Source organism: Triturus cristatus, chromosome 2_1 (assembly GCF_964204655.1).
Source record: "Triturus cristatus chromosome 2_1, aTriCri1.1, whole genome shotgun sequence".
Lineage (NCBI taxonomy): Eukaryota > Metazoa > Chordata > Amphibia > Caudata > Salamandridae > Triturus > Triturus cristatus.
Window position 1 is genome coordinate 439,746,714 of NC_140581.1, and position 26,398 is coordinate 439,773,111.

Consider the following 26,398-nt stretch of genomic DNA (forward strand, 5'->3'; position numbering starts at 1 on the left):
TAGTCATTGAGGAAGAAGTATTTCAGTAACAGGCCTGCACCAACTCCTGGGACTCTTTTGCCAAGGCCTAATTGTTCTGTCGAAGCTTTAAAGGAGCAGCAAAATATTGCTCTAGGTATCAAGAGGAAGATCACGGAAGGAGCAGACCAAGGTAAATTGACAGACTTGCCAAATCCAAACATTTTTGCACTATTTTTGGGTTTACACTTTGTAAAGTTTTTTTCTATTTTCAAAAAAAATTAATCAGTCGTAAGCTGCGACTTGCAGTTTATTAAAGTAAAAAACTTTTTAGACATTTCAACATGTTTGATATAGATCCTTTCCACTCCATCGTTATCCTCTGGTCTTTCATGCAATCATGGGACCACGTATAATTGCATTAAAATAATGGGGTCAATTCAGAAAGGCATTACTAATATGTGTAATAGTACTACTTTGCATACTCATAAATGCACTTCACAATGGTACAGGCGTAGATCTATGGCTATGCCCTCGCAAGTCCTCTTTCTTATGTGCAGAGTTCTGCACCAAAAGCATGTAGAACTCTATACATGCAGTCCTACGTTTTAGGTATAAATTGGGGTGTGCCAAGAAAATGGGGAATTTCTACTATAAAATGGGAGAAGCAAAGGGAAAAATTACCATGGGCAGTGGAAGGCACATGCATGTACAAAAATAAAATGACAAAAACGAAAATCGGTTTCAATTCACAAAAGTTACACCCATATCTACTATAGCCCAAACAGGCCCAAATCTACTCCAGCCAAGTCTTGGAGTAAGTAACACACCATTCGCAGGTACAGCAACAAAATCACTTATGAGTTAACGGAATAAGTGAATAACACTACCAGCACCAAAATCTACAGAAAAATCTAAATTGAAGTGAAAGAATGGATTTACAACTTTAGACATTCCAGATACCCATGTAGATCACATTTTTAGAAATGCCAAACAAAGTAAATTAAATTACAAACACTAGCACTGCAGTCCGTGCCGGCCCAGAAAATTAACGCCTTGAGCACTCTCACTGGGGATGAAATACACAACCTGCCAAAAAGAGTGAAGTGGAGCTAAGTAAACACAACGTTCGAGGCATGTGGGCTACTGAATTCATATCTGTGCATAGATCGCCGCCTAGTGTTGGGTCCGGATGATTGCACATTGTTGTCCTGGAAGAGTCTTTGAAGTATCACGAGATAGGTGGCTCCTCCCCTGGACTACAGTGCGCATGGGCATCCCCTCCATCCTTAGATTGTTTTTTTCCGCCATTGGGTTTGGATGTCCTAATCTTAGCTCTTTGAGTATTTAGGCCTTTACATTTGTCGGTATTGTTTTCGTTCGGCGCCAAGTATATTTGTCGGGGGCGTTCTCGAGTAGATCATCAACGATGGAACCAAAGACATCGAATAGCCCCTTTAAGCGTTGCCCTCTTTGCAACGCTAAGTATGCTCGCTTCGACGTGCACCCGGTGTGCAACAAGTGCCTCTCTCCAAACCACGACGAAGCCACCTGTATGGCGTGTTCCAGATTTCGATCGAAGAAGACCCTTCGCATTCGTCGAGCAGCTCGGCTCGAGGCGCAGAAAGCGACGCCGAACCCGGACAACATCTTCGGGACAGAAGATGAGGAGGTTGTGGACCTTGAAGTTCGGGGGGAGCTGTCGGATCCGGATTCGGAACGAGAATCCGACTATGATGCCGAAGACGAGCGTATACTAAACGAACAGGAAGATGGTGTCGTCGAAGAGGTAGGAGACGACGAGGAGGCCCTTGGGGCCGAGGAAGATGGCTCAGAAGATGAGCTAGGCCCACATGTCGGTACAGGACCCAACAAGGCACTCGATAAGGCTCAGGTCAAGGGATCGCCACAAGGCCTTACCCAAGATCATTCCTCTCGTTCTACAGCCCCGCATAAAGGCCCGGCTACAAACTACCCTAAAGAGCCATCGGTATCGAAAGCGCCATCATTCGATCAAAAGAAATCGAAACTGAAGGCACAGGCACCTACCTCGAAACCGTAAGTGAAAGAGTCTCTCATCGGCAACAAGGCCTCGAAGCCCTCGGAGCCGATCAAACAAAAGAAGGCCGTCGACACGCACGGAGACTTTATGGAGACGTCGAGCCGAAGGCGGCGCCAACAACCAAGGTCAAGGTTGCCGACCCGAAAACATCGGCGCCGAGGATCGTTGACACAAAAATACAGAGCGCCTCGCGACGGTCGACCCATCCCGGTCCTCGTGTCGAGAACACGGCGTCTGGTTCGGGGTTAGATGCCACGTCCAAGAGGGTATCGACGGAACGTGTCGACTCAACAACACCGTCTCCCTTCCTAAAGAAGAAGGTGTCGGAGTCGTTACTCCGCATCCACGACACAGCTTCCATGCTCGGCGCAACAGCACCCCCGCAGCCGAAGAAGGTCAGCACAGTTCACATCGCGTCGCCGCACATAAAATTCGGACTACCACCGGCGGTACGACCGAAGATGTTCGACGCAAAGAAGGGTCTCGAGCCGCAAAAAGGGGTCGACCCGAAGAAACCTGTCGAAGCACCAACAGGAATGCCAATTGGACAGAGGGCTGTCGAAGTACCTCAGGAAGATGAGGAGCCAAGGCAGTTTATCGATGCGGCGAATGGTAGGCTGTCAATATATAAAAGAAAGATGCTGCCAGAGAAATCAATGGAGCCATACAAAATTCCATTGAAGAAGAAGAGGACCACGTCACCAGTTCTAGTAGAACATGTTCACTATTATGACCAGGAGCATCGGTCATTCTCACCCACACAATTTGATGAGGATGCAGGGGATGCTGGTGATGTTGAGGACACTTATCCTGTGGACACTGACCCTGAAGATCAAAACCAACCTTGGGTGGACGATATTGGTACAGGGGACCCACATACTGCTCCAGACACGCAGGCATATGTGGTAAAATCATCTCCTACTGAGGATACTGCTGCTTTCAATGCCTTGATTGAGAGAGCAGCTAAAAATCATGATGTACAGCTCCACACTGATCCTGTTGAGGATGATTTTCTGATGGATACCTTCTCTACCTCAGAAAGATCTGTTAAGACTCTGCCCATGCTGAAGGGGGTCCTAAAACCGGCTACTGACATTTTTAAGGAGACCACAAGGGCGAGAGTACTAAACCCTAGGATTGACAAAAAATATAGGCCAGCTCCTTTGGACCCTACCTACATAAGAGGCCAGTTGCCTTTGGACTCGTTGCTGATGTCCAATGCTCGGAAGAGAGCCAATTCACAAACAACGGGTGATGCTCCTCCCCCTGACAAGGAGTCTAAGGTCTTGGAAACTTCAGGGAAAAGAGTTGCTGCACAGGCAGCTAACATCTGGAGAATTGCCAACACTCAGGCACTTCTGGCTCGATACGACAGGGCGCATTATGATACCCTAGAGACACTGCTACAGCACCTCCCAGATCAGTTTAAGGAAGGAGCAGAGTCGCTTATTACAGAAGGGAAGCTCATAAGCAACGCTTCCATTAAGTGCGCTCTTGACGTAGCGGACACTGCAGCAAGGGCTATTAACACCAGCGTTATGTTAAGAAGGCATGCTTGGTTGAGAATCTCAGGATTCAAACCAGAGATACAAACAACGATACTCAATCAACCTGTCAACCCTGACTCCCTTTTTGGCCCCGAAGTTGACACCACCCTAGAAAAGATCAAAAAAGATACAGAGACTGCGAAGTCTATGGGGGCTCTGCAATCACAGCAGTTTAGGAGTGGGTCCTTTCGTCGCTCTACCAACAGAGGACCATCTAGAGGCCAGAACTCCCAACAGTCGCATTACACTAAACAAGGTACACAGACCACCTATAATAAGAATAACAGAGGTGGATACCGTGGAAACAACGTCAAGGGCAGAGGCCGAGGAAACAACAGCTCCAGGTCCTCCGCCACCAACAAACAGTGACGCCTTGTCACTGCCCCCCGACCACATAACACCTGTCGGGGGGAGACTCCAAGAGTTCCTGCCGGTCTGGAAGTCCATCACTACAGACAGGTGGGTGAGAGACATTGTCCAGTACGGTTATTGTCTGGAGCTCACATCCACTCCATCAAACATACCACCAAGACACCGTCCTATGTCCGCAGAGCACTTGCACTTATTACACCAGGAAGTTCTCAGTATGCTCCAAAAAGGAGCCATAGAACTCGTGCCAGCAGAAGAACAGGGATCAGGAGTGTACTCACTGTATTTTCTGATCCCCAAAAAGGACGCGTCTCTCAGACCCATACTGGATTTAAGACCTCTAAACCGTTACATTCTGTCAGAGCATTTTCACATGCTCACCTTGCAACAGGTGCTGCCGTTGCTCAAGCAGGGAGACTTTCTCGCAACACTAGATCTCAAAGATGCGTATTTCCATATACCGATGCACCCATCACACAGAAAATATCTCAGGTTCACTATTCTCAATCAACATTACCAGTTCAAAGTCCTCCCTTTCGGAGTAACAACGGCACCCAGAGTGTTCACCAAGTGCCTGGCAACAGTGGCGGCGCACTTAAGAAGACAGCACATACATGTCTATCCTTATCTGGACGACTGGCTTATCCAGGGAAAGTCGGCCCAGCAGTGTGCCAACCACATGACCCACACCATTCACCTTCTTCACAGCCTTGGATTCTCCCTGAATTATCCAAAGTCCCACCTTCAACCCACCCACGTACAGCAGTACCTAGGCGTGACCATAGACACTCTGGCAGCCAAGGCACAACCCAATTCAGTGAGGATCAACAGCATGCAGTTGCTCATAAAAAAGTTCAAACCTCAACACTCACTTCCGGCACGAGTGTTTATGCAGTTGATAGGCATGATGGCCTCCTGCATCTTCATAGTCCCGCACGCGAGGTTACATATGCGCCCGCTTCAGGAGTGCTTGGCACGTCAGTGGAATCAGGCTCACGGACAATTGAAGGACCTAGTGTTGGTGAGCGGTCGGGCATACAACTCTCTGCATTGGTGGAGTCCACAAAACCTTTGCAAGGGCCGACCGTTCCGAGAACCTGTCCCACAAATCATACTGACGGCGGACACGTCTCTCCAGGGATGGGGAGCTCATGTACTCAATTACACAGTGCAGGGACTATGGACGACACAGCAAAGGAGGATGCACATCAACCTTCTGGAACTCATGGCAATCTTCCTTGCAATGAAGGCATTCAAAGTACACTTGTGCAACAAAGTCGTGTTGATCCGGACGGACAACATGACCGCCATGTACTACATACAAAAGCAGGGAGGGACACACTCCCCACAGTTGTCTCATCTGGCTCAGAGCATGTGGAAGTGGGCCATTCAGAGGAACATCTTCCTCATGGCGGAACACCTCTCGGGCAAGGACAACCAGATGGCGGATCTGCTCAGCAGACACAGCCACCAAATACACGAGTGGGAGATACATCCGTCAGTACTCCAACCGTACTTCCAACGGTGGGGTCATCCAGAGATAGACCTATTCGCCACAAGGGAAAACGCAAAATGCCAAAACTTTGCCGCCAGGTTCCCACATCCACAGTCGCAGGGCAATGCAATATGGATGAACTGGTCAGGCAGATTTGCGTACGCTTTTCCCCCAGCACCATTAATACCGCTGGTGGCACGCAAACTCAGGCAACACTCAATGACGCTCATCCTGGTTGCTCCAACGTGGGCACGCCAACCATGGTACACCACGTTTCTGGAACTCTTCGTGGTACCGCATCAACGACTACGGCTAACACCCACGCTTTTAACGCAGAGCCATGGCGAGATTCAGCACCCAGATCCGCAACAGCTGAACCTGGTGATCTGGCTCCTGAAATCTTAGAATTTGGCTACCTAAACTTGCCTCCAGAATGTATGAATATCATCAAGGAGGCACGGAGACCCACTACCAGAGCCTGCTACGCGGCTAAGTGGAAAAGATTTGTCATTTATTGTAAAAATAATGACATCAATCCGCTGGATGCATCAACGCAAAACATTATCTGTTATCTATTACACTTATACCAATGCAATCTAGCATACAATTCCATCCGTTTACATTTAACCGCACTGGCAGCTTACCTTCAGAACAGGCAGCACCTCTCACTGTTCAAAGTGCCTGCCATCTGAGCTTTCTTGGAGGGACTCAAACATGTGATTCCTCCAAGACACCCTCCTTCACCAGTCTGGAACCTAAATGTGGTCCTCACCAGACTGATGGGACCACCTTTTGAACCTCTACACTCTTGTGAGATTCAATTTCTAACATGGAAAGTAGCTTTCCTAGTTGCCATTACTTCCCTAAGACGAGTTAGTGAACTTCAGGCACTAACCATTCAAGAGCCATTTATACAGGTTCATGCCAACAGGGTCGTACTACGCACCAACCCTACTTTCATGCCCAAAGTAATCTCGCAGTTCCATATGAACCAATCCATAGAACTCCCGGTGTTTTATCCTAATCCTGAAAATGTAGCAGAGAGAATGCTCCACACACTTGATATCAAAAGAGCTCTCCTGTACTATATTGACAGAACACAAACTTTCAGGAAAACAAAACAGTTTGTTGCCTTTTCTCCACAGTACAAAGGCAACCCCATTTCCAAAGCAGGAATAGCTAGGTGGATCGTTAAGTGTATACAGATTTGCTATGAAAAAGCTAAGCGCACACTAACAATTCCTCCAAGAGCCCACTCCACACGGAAGTTAGGGGCCTCCATGGCTTTCCTGGGAAATATTCCTTTAGAGGAGATATGTAGAGCAGCCACATGGTCCACTATACATACATTTACCAAGCACTACTGTGTAGATGTACACTCAAGACAGCAGGCAGCTGTAGGGACAGGCTGTTCTCAAAACTCTTTTTCAGACTGCTGCAGCTGGCACAGGAAGCCGCCGCTAAATGGAGGGACTGCTATATCATCTATGCACAGATATGAATTCAGCAGCCCACATGCCTCAAACCGAATATGCTACTTACCAGTATGCATCTGTTCTTGGCATGTAGGGCTGCTGACATTCATATCGCCCACCCTCCTCCCCGGCGCCTGTAGCAGCTGTAGCATTCAGTAATTACTAGCTAGCATGGTCATCATTCACTGTATTACACTCCATCTATGCCACAATGGCGAAAAACAATCTAAGGATGGAGGGGATGCCCATGCGCACTGTAGTCCAGGGGAGGAGCCACCTATCTCGTGATACTTCGAAGACTCTTCCAGGACAACAATGTGCAATCATCCGGACCCAACACTAGGCGGCGATCTATGCACAGATATGAATGTCAGCAGCCCTACATGCCAAGAACAGATGCATACTGGTAAGTAGCATATTCGAAACCTGGCTTTCTGGAAGTCCAAACGGTCGCGGGATATCAACCAAAGCACTGGGGTCCCCACCTTTCTACAATGGCCAAAAACAATAATGGCTTTCCATAATCTGCTACAAGGGGGACCGACGGGCAATCTGCAAGGCGATCACCTAATGGAGCATCTTCGACAAATCCGTTACAACGAGACTGTGAAACACAGTAAGAGACTTCTTAGAAATGCCACACAGCAATGCAAACAAATCAGGAATATGGAGCAATTTAGTAACCTAGCCTTTGCAAGAACACACCATAAAAGGCTAACATGGCAACATAAACTACAACAGGAAACGCAATAGCAACATATTTTCAAATTACTAAGTCAATCCAATCGGGCTAAGTTTCGGAAGTACATCAACAATTTAAAGGGTTGCTCTGTGGACAAACACAATGGCGTATTATCCGCTCCCTGGGTGAATCGTGTAAACAAATTGTACTGTAATCTATCGCCCAGTGCTAAAGTTTGTGTTTGGGCCTCGCAACTGTAAACTCTGGCACATACTCCATCATTTCCCACCTCCTTCAAGGTCAATGATCTGGAAAAGCATAGCTATAACTCATCTAGAACCAGGGTGGCTCATAACTGGGTTGCCAGAATATTTAAGAGAATAAGACAAGACGGTATTCCAGGTCCGAATGGGCTTCCAGGATCCCTATTTAAGGAAGTCTACAAATGTTGGGCATACTTCCTGTCTCCACTATTCCAATACTGTTTTACATGAGCTACAGTCCCAGAGTCCTGGCGCAGATCAATTTTACATCCTATAGTCAAAAAAGGCGATAATACAGATCCATCTAATTACAGAATGATTGTCTTGCTAGACATCGAGGCAAAGGTCTATGTCCAGTGCCATATTACAGGACCTGGAAAGCTGGGTCAGGGATGAGGGCATTCTGCCATGCTAACAGTCTGGCATTAGGTGAGGGGCATCCATCATTGACAGTATCATGGCACTGGCATTCCTGGTGGATCGGGTAAAGCAGCCCACCAGCCCTCTCTTTTTGCATGATTCTTTGATTATACTGCTGTTTTTGATGGGTGAATCTGCAAATCTTGTGGAACAAACTGTAGAAAAAAACATTTCTAACATTGGTGGTCAGCGATAAGGATAGGACTTGTTTCTACTTTGTATACCATGATTAGTGTACACTACTTCCATATCGCAGACCTTTACACAACCACATGCTGTTTTACTTCCTATTCTTTGCAACTCCTGAGATATTGATCCACAATCATATCTCAGTTTGGCGAGTCAGCAGTTGAAGCTGCAAAGTTGGTGTTTGAGCTAGAGAGGTTGGAAACCTACATGGTGTCTCAACTAAAAAAAACCTGCAAGTAGCTCCAATGTCCCATTAGAGACCTCATTAAGAAGGAGGAACTCCAAAAGGTGCGAAGGGCCTGGTTGGAGAAGGGAAAGGCTGGTGATCACACAGATGAGGGGAATGATATTGTGGATGAGGAGGTGGAGAGCTTGCATGAGGATTTTGCGATTCAGGCTCTACCTGGGAAGAAGGCACCTTCCAGGGCAAGCAGCAGTGTTTCTTCAAGAGGAGCTGGAGGACAGGCAGGAGGCCAGGAGGTATCAATTAGAGATGGAAAGGCAGCGCGAGAGGGAGCTCCAGAAGGATAAGTTGGCAGTAGAAGAGAGAAAATTGATGTTGGCTTAGAAGCTGAGCTTGAAGGAGTTGGACTTGAAGGCCAAGTCCAGCACAGATGGTGGCAGCATTTCATCAGTGTAGTCTGAGACAAGGGTGCGCATGCCTAAAAATATTGGGAATAAGTATACCAAGGGGGGCGATATCCAGAGATGGTTTCAGGGCTATGAGGCAGCGCTTCACATGCATGGGGTCCCTGAGAGAAACTGGGGGGCAAGAATATGGAATCACTTCACTGTGGAGGGAAGGGATACACTGCTAGCCTCAGGCAAAGCACAGGACCTCGCCTACCCTGAAATGAAGGCCGCTGTCCTCACCTGTGGTATCTTACCCCAGATAAGTACAGGGAACCGAATACATAATTCGGCTTGAATGTGTAGATTCTTTTTGCAGAGCACTGGATGGTTGGGTGAAGGGCAGTGAGGTAACAGATTATCAGTGGCTGTACAATTGGATTGTATGGGAGCCCTTGTCTAGTCGGTTTTCCAGAGCTGCGCCAGCACTTGATGGACAGCAGGCTTACTGACCCCAGGAAGCTTACTCAGGAGGCGGACTGCTCGGTGAGTACCAGGGTCCCCAAACCGTTGTATGGAGGAGACATCGCCAAAGGTGGGCAGTGTCCCCAGTTGCCGAAAGGGGGGGGGGGGGGGGAGGGGGTAAAAGTGGTGAGTTCTCTAAAGGGCCCCAAAATAATTCCTAGGGTACTGATTCCCATCTCTCCATAGAGAAGAAGTTTTGTCCTGCTAGAAAGGCCTGGAGGGAGGGATGGGACCCCAGACGTGCTTTGACTGTGACTAGGCACAGCACTTTAGAGGAAGTCCCAAGTGGGCACAGGCCCCCACCAGTAGGCAGACACCGGGGATGGCTAGTGTAGTGCTTGGAGAGGAGTTTGTCCCAGGTGGGTGTGGAAACCAACTGAGATGACCCTTGTCTCACTAGGGGACAGTGAGATGGTCCAGAGAAAACAAATGCCTAATAACACAAAAAATACAAGGAGTGGGTGACCATTAATGGACAGAGGGTAGAGGCTCTGAGAGACACAGGAGCCAGTGTGACTACTGTCAGGTGTCACCTGATGTCTGAAGAGCTAGTGGTCCCTGGAGTGCTTCGCCAAGTAGTTGCACTAGACAACAGTGAGCACTTTTGTAAAGTGGCTTAGGATCCCTTTGAGTGGGGGAGTTTCATGTCCTTTAAGGGTAGCTGTGAGCCCATTCATGTCATGTGGATTGTATGCTAGGAAACGACCTGGAACACACCGCCTGGAGGGAGTTGTAATACAGGTCACACTTGGAGATGGTGGGACTGCCTGAGTTGGCGTGCAGACCACACAGTCCATGGCAGCCCAGAGTGATCAGAAGGACATGGAGCCTGAAAGACTGGCCCATGTGTCTGCCAAGAAGAGGAGGAGCAAGGGGCACGGGTAAACCCGCTTTCGAAATTCCCGTTGTCCATGATGAGGCTGTCCCCGAGGGGGACGTCCTGAATCCTACAGGGGAAGAAGTGGCTAAACTGGAGAACCTGCCTGAGCTGGCCCATTGGCAGCAGGAAGGGGTCCCCATCAGGGAGGAAATATGCACTGCACAGAAAGAGTGCCCTACACTTGTGGGTCTTTGGCAGCAGGCTGAGGACCAGGCAGCTGTCAAAGAGCCTGGATCTCATCTGATCTGTTAAGAGAATGGTCTCCTATATAGCAAGCCTAAAGTTGCTGAACCTGTGGCAGCCTGGTGCTGGTGGTACCCCAGCACTTCAGAGTCTTCCTACTGGGTTTGGTTCATGATTTGTGCCTCTGGCAGGACATTTGGGACAGGGCAAGACCTTTGACACGCTTGTAACCTACTTTTTAGTGGCCCCGAATGAGAAAACACTCAGATGCATTCTGCAGGTCCTACCAGGCTTGCTGAGCAAGTGGCAAGAGTGGGTGGTGGATGTAAGGCTGCCCTACAACCATTCCCTTGCGAGTGGGTTGGCATTGACATTTTGAGGCCTCTGGATCCCAAGACAGCCATGGGCAACAGGTTAATTCTGGTCATGGTAAACCATGCCACCCAGTAACTGGAAGCTATCCCCCGGAGGACGGTGAAGGTGCCTGCCATGGCCCGGGCACTGATGGGGATCTTCACCTGCATTGGTTTCCCCAGGAGGAGTTATCTGACCGGGTACCAATTTTGTGTCTCTGTACATGAAAGCCATGTAAAAGGAGTAGTGTGGAGTAAACTACCAATGCACCACCCCCTGAGTAATGGGTTGCTTGAAAGGTTTGACCGAATCCTGAAGGGCATGATTGGGGGGGCTGTCAAGACCCATAAGCGTACGTGAGACGTCCTCTCGCCATGCCTTCTCTTTGCTTACAGGAAGGTCCCGCAGAAGGGGGTTGGCTTTAGCCCTTTTGAAATTCTGTATGGGTTCCCTGTGAGAGGACCTCTCCATTTGGTGAAGGAGGGCTGAGAGCAAGCTCCTAGGAAGCCACCCCAGAAAGTATTCAGTTACATGCTGGCCTTCCGGAGCCACACAATATGCTTCAGGAAACTTGCTCAGAAGAACCTAGAAGCTAGCCAGGAGGACATGAAACTCTGGTATGACCTAAAAACAACTAAGTTTCAGCCTGGTGAAAAGGTGTGGGTGGTGGAGCCAGTAGAGCCTTGCTTGAACGATTAAAAAAGGACTTGGAGATGTTACAAGATACATATCCAAGAGATGTGTTATTGTTACTGGGTGACTTTAATCACAGACTAGACCCCCAAAAAACTGTTTCTTGGCAGAGGGAGTTGCTAAGAGTATATAAAATGGAGTTTGCGAAGTTCCCTAGGTGCGGTAACTCAAACCAAGACGTGGAGCTAGGTAAACTGCTGGGGGCTATGGGCCTGTTCTGCATAAATGGAAGAAAGGAATCGGATCGGCCTGCAAAGCGCACTTTTAAAATAGGGCAGCAAAAGTGCCCCATAGATGATGCATTTATTCAGGCATGGAGTTTTCATTTAATCAAACACTTTGAAGTAGGTAGGGCAGATGGTAGTGACCATTACCCACTGATGATAGAATTACAAGTAAACAGGGGTCCGCAGAGGCAAAAGGTGTTACAAGTAGACGTGGAATACCCGAAGCGTTTGACAACTAGGATTAGTGATGACCATATAAGGAAATTGAGTGCACTTCAATTAACAGTGGAAATAGAAAATCGACCAGCAGGACAGGATTTATCCTGGTATGAGGATATGATAAGGCAACTAGTAGATTGCCTCAGGATTAATATTAAACGGGGTAACTATGGGCCACAAAACGGACCAAAAGTACCTTCAAATAATAAACCATGGTTTGATGACGATTGCCGAAAAGTAAAAGCCGCTATTAGGCGGAAAGAAAGATGCCTAAGAGATATTTATAATGATGCATTATTGCATGAACTTAAGAGATTAAGGATGAAATATAAGGCAACCATCAGAGAAAAAAAAAGATCCTATAAAGATAGATCCTGGATGAACTTACTGGAGGCAATCGAAGATAAAAATGTCAAAGGCTTCTGGAAAATGATACAAGAATGTATGGGGAAAGTTGTAGGGATCTTGCAGTGTTCGGTTCTGGAAGATAAGTGGGAAAGTCACCTTGAAGAAATCTATGGCAAATGGCCAAGGAAGGATGAAATAGTATCAAATAATTGGCCAGGGGTCAGGGAAAATGTGAAGGAGCACTTCTCCACAGATCATATTAAGAGTATTATATCAAATTTAAAATTAACACGAGCAGCAGGTCCTGACAATCTACCAGCAGTTGTTATAAAAACAAATCCAGAGTGGTGGGCCGAGTTCTTTTCGAAGATGTTTCAGAGGATACTAATTACAGGAATCCTGCCAGATAGCTGGAAAGGGGCGATTATTAGGCCAATACACAAAAAAGCGATGTAAATGATCCAAAAAATTATCGCTTGATAAACCTCCTGGATATAGGTGAAAAAGTATTCTCTAAAGTAATCCTAGGTATGCTAAAGGATTGGGCATATGATAACCAGATAGTACCCCCAGAACAGGGAGGATTTAGAGAAGGACATTCGACGGTGGACCACTGTTTGCTCTCTGGGCCATAGCGCGGAAGTCAATAGAACAGAGGGGTAATTTATTCTGCTGCTTTGTGGACATCCGCGCGGCTTTCGATCTTGTGAGCAGAGAGCAGTTGTGGACAACCCTGACAGGGTATAAAATACAGGATGATCTTTTGGCCCTGATCCAGGCCTTACATACTGAAAATTGGGCCCAGATAATTTTGGATAAGGAGGGAGGATTGTCGGGGAGGATCCAAATTGGAAATGGATTGAGGCAGGGGTGTGTACTTGCCCCCTTACTTTTTTCCCTGTTCATAGCAGATTTACCTCAAAAATTGAGAGTGGTTAGAGGAGCTAGCCCGAAACTAGGAGGGAACCACGTACCCTGGTTACTATATGCAGATGACCTGGTGATTTTGGACCAGACGGAGATAGGTCTCCAGAGAAAATTAAATCGGTTTAAAGACTACTGTGTGAATAAAAAATTAGTAGTGAATATGGAGAAGACAAAAATGTTATGCTTCGGGAGGAATAAAACAAAGTTTTTATGGAATCTTGGTATAGAACGCCTAGAGAGAGTAATGGAGTATAGCTACCTAGGAATGTGGTTTACGAGTAATTTAAAATGGAATACTCATCTGGAAGCGCTAAAAATGAGGGCAGCGGCCTCTGTGAAGGGCCTAAATAGATTTAACAGCGTATATGGCGAGATGTCGGATAGGCCGGTTATAAAGGCCTATCTAGCAATGGTCCCGCCACAATTCCTATACGGGATAGAAGTACTTTATCTAAGCGGAAAATCCAGCTGGGACAATGAAGAGGGAAATATCCTAAAAAGCTTGTTCTCGCTGCCAAAATCATCTATGGTACAAGCAGCAAGACTAGAGCTGGGAATTACCTCTTGGGCCATAACAGCCTGTATGGCACTAATGCGCCTCTGGCAGCGCTTGGGGGCAGAGGAATCCCATAAAGTATCCCAGTGGTGTAAAGCGGAAATTGCCACGAGTAAGCTGTCCTGGCCAAAAGTGGCAAAAACTGTAATAAAGGAAGCGTATGGAGTATTAGGTTTAAGGCTTGACCCGCAGTTAGGCTATCCCCGAATAGACAAGAAAGAACTCAGGTCATTGGGTTTTGACACGTCCTGTATACATGACCGGGAGTATCTTTCGCGAAAAACTTCAGTATCCCATATGACTTTGGCTTGGGAAAAGGATAAACATTACCCGTATATAGATAGGTTACCAAGTCACTATTTACGACGTGAGGTGCTAAAAGTGCGAATGGGGATAAATACCTGTTATATGAATAATAGGGTGAAAAATCTCATGATAGATTATAGCGGGAAATGCACTTGCACTTTGGGGACCCCCTGTGATATTGTACATATTTTATTTGATTGTATGAAATTTTTAGATATACGAAAGGAGATTCTACGTCCAATATTTATAAAATACAGAATAATGAGTAGGAAGCAAGCTGTTGAACTTTTAATGGAAATGAGGAACTTAGACATAGTTTGCGCCATGGGGAAATTTATGTGTAAGGTCAAAGTGATTCTTAAGGGCACAGAGTAACCTTTGTATGTGTATGGTAACGTTGTTAAGAGATGGCGCAAATAAGAGATAACAGTACTGTATTTGATCTATCGGAAATATTGGATGTAAAGGTATAAACGTAGGAATTACCCGGTTTTATTAATTTTAGAATATTTTGTAATTTTTTTAAAAAAGGATATGAAATAATTTAGGCGTGTTGAACATGCAACATATTTTATATATGTATTTTAACAGATGGAATAAGATGTAATGTATATACTTTTATGGTTGTAACAAGCTAAATAAAGTTAAATTGACTGACTGACTGACAGTAGAGCCTTGCGCTCTACAAGACAAGTGGTCTGGCCCCTATGAGTTAAAGGAGCACAAGAGTGACGTCACCTACCTGGTGGATTTGCAGACTCCTAGGAACCCCTTGAGGGTTCAGCACGTGAATCGCCTCAAACCCCACATCTAGAGGTCTGAGTTGACCATGCTCATGGCTACTGATGATGGGGTGGAAGAGGAGGTTACTTCCCCAGGAGCAGAGGTGGAGTGCCATTGAAAGGGAAGCTTTTACTGTGGTCTGGGTGTTGAAGAAGCTAAGACCCTACTTGTTTGGGGCATACTTCCGGGTTCAGACAGATCACAGGGCCCTCAGATGGTTAATGCAAATAAGGGGTGAGAATCCAAAACTGTTGAGGTGGTCCATCTCTCTACAGCGAATGAACTTAACAGTGGAACACCGCACTGGAACAGAACACGCCAGTGCTCATGGTCTGTCCAGGTTCTTCTGCCTTAGGGAAGAGAACTCCCATGAGGTTGGGTAGTTCTCCCCACTTTCTGCTGGGAGGGGACACGTGTTAAACCAGGCATCTTTGGTGTGATTTCCCCAGTCTTTTTTCTTCTGACCTCCTTTTTTGACTGTGTGCTGCATTTTGTCTTTGCTGGGTATAGGACTCCAGGCACTTTACCACTGCTGAACAGTGCTAAAGTGAAAGTGCTCCCTGTGTAAATTGTATTGGTGATTGGTTTATCCATGATTGGCATATTTGATTTACTAGGGAACCCCTAGTAAAGTGCACCAGGTGTGCTCAGGGCCTGTAAATAAAATGCTACTAGCGGACCTGCAGCACTGATTGTGCCACCCACATGAGTAGCCCTGCAAGCATATCTCAGACCTGTCACTGCAGTGTCTGTGTGTGCAGTTTTAAACTGCCATTTCGACCTGGCAAGTTCACCCACTTTACTACATGTAAGTCACCCCTAAGGTAGACCCAAGGCAGACCCATGGGAAGGGTGCAATGTATGTAAAAGGTAGGACATGTACTGGTGTATTTTGCATGTCACAGTAATGAAATACTGCTAATTTCGTTTTTCACTATTGCAAGGACTATCTCTCCCATAGGGTAACATGGGGTTTGCTTGAACAAGCTTTTAAGTGAAAATTCCCTTTCGGAACAGATGTAGATAAGGAGTTTGGGGTCTCTGAACTTAAAATTTTAAAAGTAGATCTTTTGGTGAAGTTGGTTTTAAAATTGTGTTTTTAAAAATGCCACTTTTAGAAAGTAGGCATTTGTTGCTTAACCATTCTGTGCCTCTGCCTGTCTGTAGAACTCACGTCTGGGTCAGGATGACAGTTGGACTCTTGTGAATTCACTCTAGACATTCACACGAAGGGATCTGAGGTGTGCTTTGCATATCCAGATGGCCCATCACCAAGCTGATAGGCCTTCCTGAGCTAGGGTGGTGGGAGGAGTTGTCACTGGCACGTGAATAAGGCTGTGCCTGTCCTCACACAAAGCGGTCTCCACACCCCTGTAGTGTGTCTAGAGCCAGGTCAGGGAAAGGCAGGGTCGTATGCACTACAAAGACTTTCCTTTGAAGTTTGCCTACTTCAAAGGCAAGAAGAGGGATAAGTATTGGACCTCTTACACTCTCAAATCAGAACACTTCGGGACTAAAGGACATTCTGCCAGGGGAAAGAGCTGGATGCTGTAAAAGGGACTGACACTCTGCCTGTTGCTTTGTTGTGATGGCCTGCAGATTGCTGCTTCAGTCCTGGGAGTGAAAGGACAGGGCTTAGCTTTCTGAATCCTGCTTCCAAGGTTATCCAAGGGCTTGTGTGTGCTCCCCTACTGTTATGAAGTCTCAGGGCCATCAACGACATCCCCTACCATTGCCTGGGGTCTTCTGCTGAGAGCCCTGACTTGCCAAGTGGTGTCAAATCCAGTTCCTGGGCACTTGCAAGTGCAATCTGGTGAGAAACTCTCTCAGCGCCTATTTTCTTGATGCATCATGATGTGTGCCCGAAGAATCGATGCAGTGCCTGCTGTGCAGCTGAAACATCACTGCAGCCCAAGTCTCGAGCACTGTGCCACTGACGTCTGTGACACCCGCTCCGACTCCAACTCAGCCCCTGATTTGCAGCTGAAGAATCGACACCGCCTGCTTTGCGGCTGTGAAATAGACTCAGTGCCTGCTTTGCCGCCGCTGCATCCACACAACATGTCTGGATTTTCAATGCATCGGACTTCGACGTCAAGTTTTTCATCGACGTTGACCAGCAGTAAGGAACTGAGGCCGCGTGTCCAGAGATTGATGTATCATCTCCCCTTCTAGTAAGGAACCGACCCATCACCTCCCCTGACAGTAAGGAACCAATGCATCCCTTACCCTGCATAACAGTAAGGAACCAACGCATTTATTTGCTTTTCCAGTGCCTCACCTCCCCAGCACCTGTTTTCTCTTTGAACTTTGACGGAGCCAAGGTACTCAGAGTGACGCATCCATAGATTTCTATGAACTGAAGTGATTTAACCTTTGAAAAGTGATATCTTAACTTGTGTATGTTGGATTTTTGTCGTTTTGAACTTGTTTTATTCTGATAAATATGGACTATTTTTCTTAACTGGTGTGGACTTCTTTTGTAGTGTGTTACTCTGTGTGTATGTACAAATTCTTTACACATTACTTCTGAGATAAGCGTGACGGCTCATGCCAAGATACCCAGGGGGTGAGTAGTCTTAGCTGTGTGACTCCCTTACCTTCACTAGAGTGAGGGCCCCTACTTGGACAGGGTGCAGACCACTGCCAACTAGAGACCCCATCTCTAACATTCCCTTACGGACAGTCTTGCATATGGGAAGCTATGCCATGCAGCTCAGCGGGCTGAGCCTTCCTTCCCTACTGAGCCAGAGGAATGGCACCTCTTATCTATCCTGCTTGCAACCTCTCGACCCTACAAATTGGTCTCCATTTTATACACTGCGGCTGCGTCCAACATAGCTGCACCACTCACCTGAGCACGGGAGGCATAGGCTGTAGGTTTGGGAACAGAAATGGCAGATGATATCTGGAAGTATTGTTGTCGGCACACATAAGAAGTATGCTCCAAAGTCTGTTACCGTTTAACTGTAAATTCTTGAATACGATATACCTTTCCCCCAAGTCTATTTCTAAGTACTCTCCTACCTGCGATGGCCGCTGCCAGAGATGTGGTGCGCAGAATGCTGATTATTTGCATATGGGGTGGCTCTGTCATACAGTGGCTGATTTTTGTACACGTGTTCTGGCTGGGCTAGACGAGCTGATAGAGCGCAAGTTTCCAATCACTCCCTATATAGTTTTACTGGTTGTGTGAAGAATGTCCCAAAGGTGTATTGTCAATTACTGGCTATCGCTATATTGCTAGCTAAAAGGCGAGTGGCCATGGTGTGGGGAAGTCATAAAGCTCTTAGGGTTCAAGACTGGTTAACATATATTACTCTTTGTGAGGAATGGGCTATGACCTATGCTGACACCCTCCCTCCGGTGGCGCGGCCCAGAGATTTCTGGTAACACTTGCACGTATATCTTTGTTCACTAGCCACTGAGAGATTCTGCTTCCTGATGTTAACAGAGGATGACGCAGGCTTGGGTGGTTTTGCTTAGCACTGCCTGTTTAGCTGTGCCGACCCTCTGAGACAGTTGTCAATGTTACTGACTTAATATATTGACCTCATCTGGGCTGCTCGATGGACAGACGGGCGTTGGATGGGTATAGGTAATTCTTTTGTATATTGTACTTGGCTACTATTGTTATGGTATGTATCTAAACATTCAGAGTGATGTGTATGACCATATTGCAAATGCACTGTTTGATTACTGCCTGTAATTTTGTTTCAAACTGCATAAATTAAAATAAAACAAAAACACAAGTACATCCTTTCAGAACACTTCCATGCTCTACAGGATTTCGTCCCTCTACTGCAACAAGGTGACTTTATGACCTCATTTGATTTAAAGGATGCATACTTCCACATACCCATCCACCCTGCTCATAGCCTCTTCCTGAGATTTGTGGTAAGTGACCAGCACTATCAGGGTCACTACAGCCCCCAGGGTATTTACAAAATGCCTTGCCATGGTAGCCACGCATCTCAGAAGGAATAGCATCCATGTGTTCCCTTACTTGGACTATTGGCTGATCAAGAGTGCAAACAGGCAACATTGTCTCTCCCACACTTGTATCACCATGAACCTTCAACACAACTTAGGCTTCACTATCAATACAGTCAAGTTCCACCTTCAACCCCTCCAGGTTCAGCCCTTCAGGAGGTTCAGCCCTTCCTGGGTGCAGATTTCAACACTGTCACCGGAAAAGCTTACCCCAACCAAGCACCGGTCCAAGCTTTCCAACTGTTGCTGCCTCTTTTTTAGCCAGATCGCCACTTAGCGGTCCGAACAGTAATGCACCTTCTTGACCTGATGGCCTCTTGTATTCCCCCATGCAAGATTATATATGCACCCTCTACAACAGTGCCTAGCTGCACAATGGTCACAAGCACAGGGTCAATGGGAGGATCTAGTGTTGATTTGGATCAGCATGCATTGCTCGATGCAGTGATGGAACAGCAGCAACCTGTTGCACTGCTGACCCTTTCTAGACCCAGTCCTGCAGGTGAACATCACTACAGACCCTTCCCTTACTGAGCAGGTGTGGGGTGCATCTGCAGCAAACAACCGTCCAGGGCATGTGGGCACCCCACTAATAGGGATTCCACATCAGTTACTTCAAGCTGCTGCTAATCCAGCTAGTACTAAAGGTCTTTTTCCATCTGGTCCAACACAAGATGGTTCTCATCAAAATCAAAACAGACAACATTGCAGCCATTTACTACCTTCAGAATCAAGGAGGCACACGCTCTCCGCTGCTCTCAGCTCTGGTGCAGAACATTTAGCGTTGGTCGCGTCACCATAAGATGCATCTACTAGTGGAGTACCTACCAGGAGTGGACAGTGACTTTTGCAGACCTACTCATCAGGATGAATCAACTAGTCAAAGAGTGGTAACTCCACCCTCAAGTCCTCCTCATGTACTTCGGTCATTGGAGGTTTTCAGATGTAGATCTCTTCGTAACTGCCCAACCTGCCAAAGCTTCGACTCCAGGTTTCCACAACCGCAGTCCATGGGCAATGCACTATGGATAAACTGATCAGGGATATTTGCCCACGCTTTTCTGCCTCTCCCACTCCTTCCGAGCAAGAATCAGAAGCTTTTGCAATTGTCCCTCAACCCTGGCGCACGACTCTTCTAGACTTGTCAGTGGTTCCCCAGGAGAAACTGCTCAGCCGGGCAGACTTTCTCATGCAGAACCAAGTTGCCATCAGGCATCCGAACCCCAGGCAGCTTAATCTTGTGATCTGGCTCCCGAGGTCCTAGAATTTGGTTGCTTTCATTTGCCTGCAGAATGTATGCCCGTCCTTAAAGGGACCACACGGCCTGCTATGTGCCCAAGTGTAAAAGGTTTGTCCACTGTTGCCTGCTAAAACACATCCATCTGCTCAAACCAGTGCTCCAAGACACAGTTTGCTACCTTCTTCAGTTTCAAAGATCAGGTTCAGCTCACACTTCTATACGCCTTCATCTCGCCACAGTCTCAGCTTATTTACAGAATAGACAGCACTCTTCCCTGTTCAAAGTCCCCGTCTTCAAAGCTTTCATGGAAGGGCTCAAACGAGTTATCCAACCCAGTGTACTTCCAGCCCCCATGTAGAACCTCAATATCGTACTTACTCGCCCAATGGGCCCTCCCTTTGAACTCTTACACTTTTGCCCGCTCCAGTTCTGTCATGAAAGATTGTCTTCTTGCCATCACATCTTTAAGGCATGCTGGCGAACTCCAAGCTTTTACCCTGGAAGAACCCTTCTTCCAGATTCATAAGGACAGAGTAGTTCTTAGAACCAACCCAAAGTTTCTCCCAAAGGTGGTCTCCCGTTCCACCTCAATCAAACCATTAAGCTGCTAGTTTTCTTTCCACTGCCAGACTCTGTTGAAGAGAGGGCCCTCCATACTTTGAATGTCAAGTGTGCCCTCCTGTACTACATAAATACAACAGAGCCCTTTCGCAAATCTCAGCAACGTTTTGTCACTTTCCGTAAACTACACAAAGTACATGCCCTAGCCACTGGGGGTATAGCCAGATGGATTGTCAAGTGTATCCAAACTTGCTACACTAAGGCTAAAAGGCAGCTGCATGCCCCTCCCAGACCACACTGCACTCCCAAAAAGGGGGCCTCCATGTCAACATTCCCTTTGCTGACATATCTAAGTCAGTTACTTGGTCCACGCCACTCACGTTTACCAGCACTACTTTTGGGGGTCCTACCACGCCAACAAGCAAACGTTGGCCAAGCTGTTCTGCAAACTCTTTTCAGTCCTCTATAATATCCTTTGGCTAACCGCCACTTTAAAGGGGGGGGTGCTTCACAGTCTATGCAGAGCATGTGTATTTGAAGCTACAAATGCTACAAATGGAATGCTAATTATTCAGTAAGCATCTGTTCGTGGCATTGAGTACTGTAGATTCACACACACCCTTCCACCTCCATGGACACCACCGTTTGATGCTGATGCTTTTTTCTCTTTCTCCTTCTTGCATTTACTATTTTCCATCTTGATTCTCACCTGCCGTGTGAAAAACAATCTTGCAATGGAGCCAATGCCCATGCGCATTACTGGTTAAAGGAGGAGCCTGTAGTGTCTTGCGTGTTACCTTGTCACCATGTAACATGGAATTCCGAGGTTGCTAAGGAGGACTGTGGAACTTTTCAAAGATCTTGGAGGTAAATTAGATGCCATTATCTGACGGTAAAGAAGATGGGAAACCCTCCCTCTCAAACAACTCGTCCAAAACGTCAATAACAACAGTTGACTCCACAGAGTTCACAACTTTAATCTCTGGCCATCGTGAGTGCATATCCATACAAACCAATACATACTGCTCACATGCATTCCTTTTGACTGGACCCAGAATGTCTATGGCAATGTCAGACCATGGCCCCTCAGACTGTTTTCTTGTTACCATGGGTTGAGTCCTGCACTTGACTATCCTATCGCTACAAGCACACTCTGTAGAATTTCTAAAAACCCTCTCTACATAAACATCAACACCACGCCACCTATAAGCTTCCCTAATTCTCTCCTAAGTCTTGACAATTCCCATGTGACTGGCATGGGCCCTCTTTAGCATCCGATCCCAAAGATTGTGAGGAGGAACCAACTTACTGCCCCTCAAGAGAATACCATCAACAACAGACAACTCCTCTTTGACCTGCAAGAAACCCTTGTTCTTCACTGCAGTCCTTTTTTTCACACCACTCACCCAATACCATGGTCACAACCTTTTGCAACAACTTGTCCTTGGCCAAAGACTCCTTCCATACATTCTCAGAAACAATGCCCTCGCTAATCAGGCAGACATCAACTCCTTCCTCAAGTTCTTCACCACCGAACCATTTACCTTCACTAGGAACTGCAAAACCATCATCATGGACATCACCTAACCTAGATAGACAGTCTGCCAATGTGTTACCATTTTCGAATGCAGTGAAACACCAAATCAATGCCTTTCCTCAAAAATACTTCCTTCAGTGGTTTATGGTTAGTTACCACAGTGAACTTACAACCCCACAGAAACTTTCGCAACTTGCGGATTGCCCAAAATATAGCAAGAGCCTCCCTCTCAATGACCGAATAATTGCACTCCGCATCCCTCAAGGATCCGGAAAAAAACAAGATGGGTTTCTCCTCACCACCAGATCTCTGAAGAAGCAAAGCACCAAGACCCTTAGAACTAGCATCGGTCATTAAATAAGATGATTTCTTTGGGTCAAAGCTAGCTAGAACAGGAGCTTTGTTCAAAGAGACTTTCAAATTTTGAAATTCGGCATCACAGAACTTACACCATACAAACTCACACCCCTTCTTTAGAAGATTTCTTAAATGTTCCATAACTTCAGCAAAGTTGGGAATTAACGTATGATAGAATTCAGCCATCCCTAAGAACTTTACAAGTTCAACCTTATCTTGAGGAACTCAAAGATTGCTAATGGTATTGACAAGAGCCGGTATTGACAAAAGCCGATTTTGGTTTGATGCCATTAGAGGACAACACATGCCCTAGATACTCAATCTCTGCCACATCTTTGTCAGATAATGGCGTCCACTTTACCTCCAAGGTCCTTAAAGAGTTCTTGTCCTTCAGAGGTATCCAGCAGAAGAAAGCAGCTCTCTACCATCCTGAAAGCAATGGTGTTGTCGAGAGGTTTGTGGAGACTTTACAGCAGGCCAATGTGTCAGGATTAAACTGGGAGCTAGTCATGAGAAAGATAGTCAGAGAATATAGGTTTGCTCCACGCTCCCCTACAGGGGGTTCGTCTACTCAAGGGAAGAGTGCCAAACACTGAGGTTTGTCCTTCTTGGGTATTTGCTAACAGATCTTTAGTTGATTATAATGTTGGGAGCGTGGAAGGATGGAAAGAGAAGTTGAGGCAGGTGCTGGCGAGGAGGTTTGATGACCATTAAGCTGTGAAAGAAATTGTTGTTTCTGTGAGAGACTGGGTTAAAATTAAGTCTCCTTGCTTGGGCACAGGTTGTTCCAAGTTTAGCAAACCCTTTAAGGTGGTTAAGGTTTTTAAGAATGCCATTAAGACCAATGACCACAGTGTGTATTCTTAACAGGGTGTCTAAATGTCATCCCACTGTCATATCTGATCCCAGCATTTTCACCTCTGTGTCAATTCCTGAAGAATAGAGCTTGAGACCTCGTAGGGCCGTCAGTCGTCCTGCCAGATAGCGGGACTTTGTGTAAGGTTCTGAAACCCCGAAATCATATTTGTAATGCTGTTTCTCTTTATGTTGTTTTTACGCTTATGCTCATGTTGTGGTTTTATTGTATATTGGGGGGGAAGGTGATGTAGTGTCTTGCTTTATCAGAATGTTACCTTGTTACCTTGTCACCATGGAACATGGAATCCAGAGGTTGCTAAGGAGGACTGCGGAACTTGTCAATTGACAGTCTTCGGTGCTGGATGGGCTCTCTGTTGTCTGCAACTTAATAAAGACCAACTAAACTCTACTACTACAGTCTCGTGTACTGTAGAGGTGAATTTTACATTGTCACTGTACCTTATTACTCGAAAAACCTCTTTGAAGAAAAACGAATTGCTCACATCCGAGTTAAACACAAGATGGCAGGAGTATGCAGAGCATGTAAATCTACATCACTACATGCCATGAACAGATACTTACAGGGTTAGTAACATTTCTTTTTGGTCAACATGAGACTACAGACAGTGGATCCCTCATGGAACATCGAGTTGTGCTTCACAAACTAGTTGTCACAAAGTAGCTGCGTATTGCTCAAGTCATGTAATTAGGGTGTAGCTATATGCCATTAGGGATGGATAGGTTTGTAGGCTTTTGTATTTGTAAAACAGTGAGTCAGATATTTCTATTTCATTTGTTTTCTGTACCGTAAATATGACTTTTCAATATATTTGTTCCTTTAGTGTGCCATTAAAATGTTGTAAGTTGTTAAAACAGGTAAAGTGTATAGACATAAATCAGTTTCAACACCTCCCTATGGGAGGACTCAAATATAAAGGTATACATCGGTCAGTTGGCTCAGCAGCTGGGGCAACGTGCAATAGAACGACATCTCGTATGTTCTACCAAAAAACTGGGGATATTTGTCCTGTTACAAATGGCTGGCAGTTAACTGCACTCCTCAGGGTTATATCAAACTTTCGACGAAATTTACTGCTTTAATGGGTGTGCGACCTTGGTGCGTGCTCTGTCCCTGAACACAAGAAATATACACAATGACTGCTGGTGGCAGGCCAGCAGGCTGTCCAGTCCCAAGACTCACTACCACGATGTTATCATTAGGTGAGTAAATAAATCTATCTTGAAATCCCAAGAGTTGTATTGAAGTTCTCCAATGTCACTTCTTTAATTATTGATTAAATGCATCAATCTTCGTGGTGTACAAGCAATGTATGTCAACTTCAATTCCATTGAACATTTATAAATGGCCAGCGATATGTGTCCTGCTGTCTTCAGTGAATTATTCTGTATGTGGGCACTCTGCTGGACTCTGAAACTCAGTGTGCAGACTATGTCCGTGTGGTCTTCTACAGAGCAGTTCGTGGCATATCAGGGAAGAAATTCCTTGCATGGCAAGGAGTGCTGTGTCATTCTTTCTGGCCTTCGCTATGTTTTTGTTGCGGACTTGGTAGTCTGCAAAGTCAGTGACGGTTCCCCGTATTTTTTGCATTTCACAAGCAGAGCTTAAATGGTACCCCTTCACATAGTGGAACGTGTTGGAATACACCTACTTTTGGTTCTAACTGAAAAGAATGTGACCGAAACAGGTTTAAATGTCTCTGGGATATTTCATGTAGTACCGTCAGCCTTTTTGCCTGGATTTAGAGCTAAGGTTTAATACATGTTATGTTGCCAGTGCCTAAAGTAAAGATACTGTATGTTTTTTTTTTTAACATTACACTATAAACGAATATTAAATATATTTTTTCTCACTTAGGAGGACCTTCGAAAAAATTAATATTTTGATCACTGTCATCACAAGACCTCTAAGAGAAAAAAAAAACATTGCTGCTGATAACTGGCTTATGTGACCTGAAGAAACCATGATGTAATGCAATTATTTAATGTGAATTGTATTATTTTGATACTATGAGTACTTTTGTAATATATTACGCTTCATATATATATATATTTATATATATGTAAAACTTAAATTAACCTTAACTTCTGACTTTTTGTATCTTTCCTTTTTAAATAAAAATATTTCTTTAATAGTGTTTTTTATTTTTGAGATTCTGTTCTTATTTTGTGTACCTCAAGAAAATGCCCAAGTATTGACAAATGTTCATGTTCCTAAGGTTTCCTGAAAGTTCAAAAGGTAAACTTAAATATTGTTGCAATGCATCCTACACGAGACGTTTACAACTACTTATGTTTTTCTTTTTTGTTAAACAGAAATGTGTATAATTATGTAATGTCAATAAAGAAAAACAGATTGCCTTAATAGCACGATCAGAAGCAGGAATAGAGTAGTTGTGGTGTACATGGTATTTCAGAAAAAGTCTATATTCAATCTGATTGTCAAAGTGCCTCACTTTTTACTCCATGTCTAATGTGCTCACAATTTAGACCATTGAGCATTTCTTCAATTTAGGATGACTGGAATCGGATAATATGGTCATTGCATTTATAAAGCGCTTCTAGCCTCTGAGATACTGAAGCACTTTGCATTAGTATGGCTGTACTGATAGCGTAGATGCCCTGCTTGAGGACCAGAGTTGCGCCCTTGTTTTGTATTTATAGCTGCGCGTATGCATGAAATTGAAGCAAAAATGTGTGATGGATGGCACTTGGCCATACAAGCTGTCATTCTGCGAAACAGTCATTCACAGAGTTGTGGGTATGTACTTACCGTCTGGGAGCCGTTCTACCATTGAGCGGT

General features: G+C 45.7%; 1 protein-coding gene across 1 annotated transcript in view; it reads left to right on the forward strand.

Moving 5' to 3' along the window:
• Positions 1–25,736, forward strand: part of CDK7 (cyclin dependent kinase 7) — a 236,933-nt gene extending 211,197 nt beyond the window's left edge. The window contains exons 11-12 of the mRNA XM_085632210.1: positions 4–151; positions 25,454–25,736. Coding sequence (XP_085488336.1) covers positions 4–151; positions 25,454–25,482 — 177 coding nt within the window. The 3' untranslated portion in view covers positions 25,483–25,736. The remainder of the gene's footprint in view (positions 1–3; positions 152–25,453) is intronic.
• Positions 25,737–26,398: the final 662 nt, after the last annotated feature.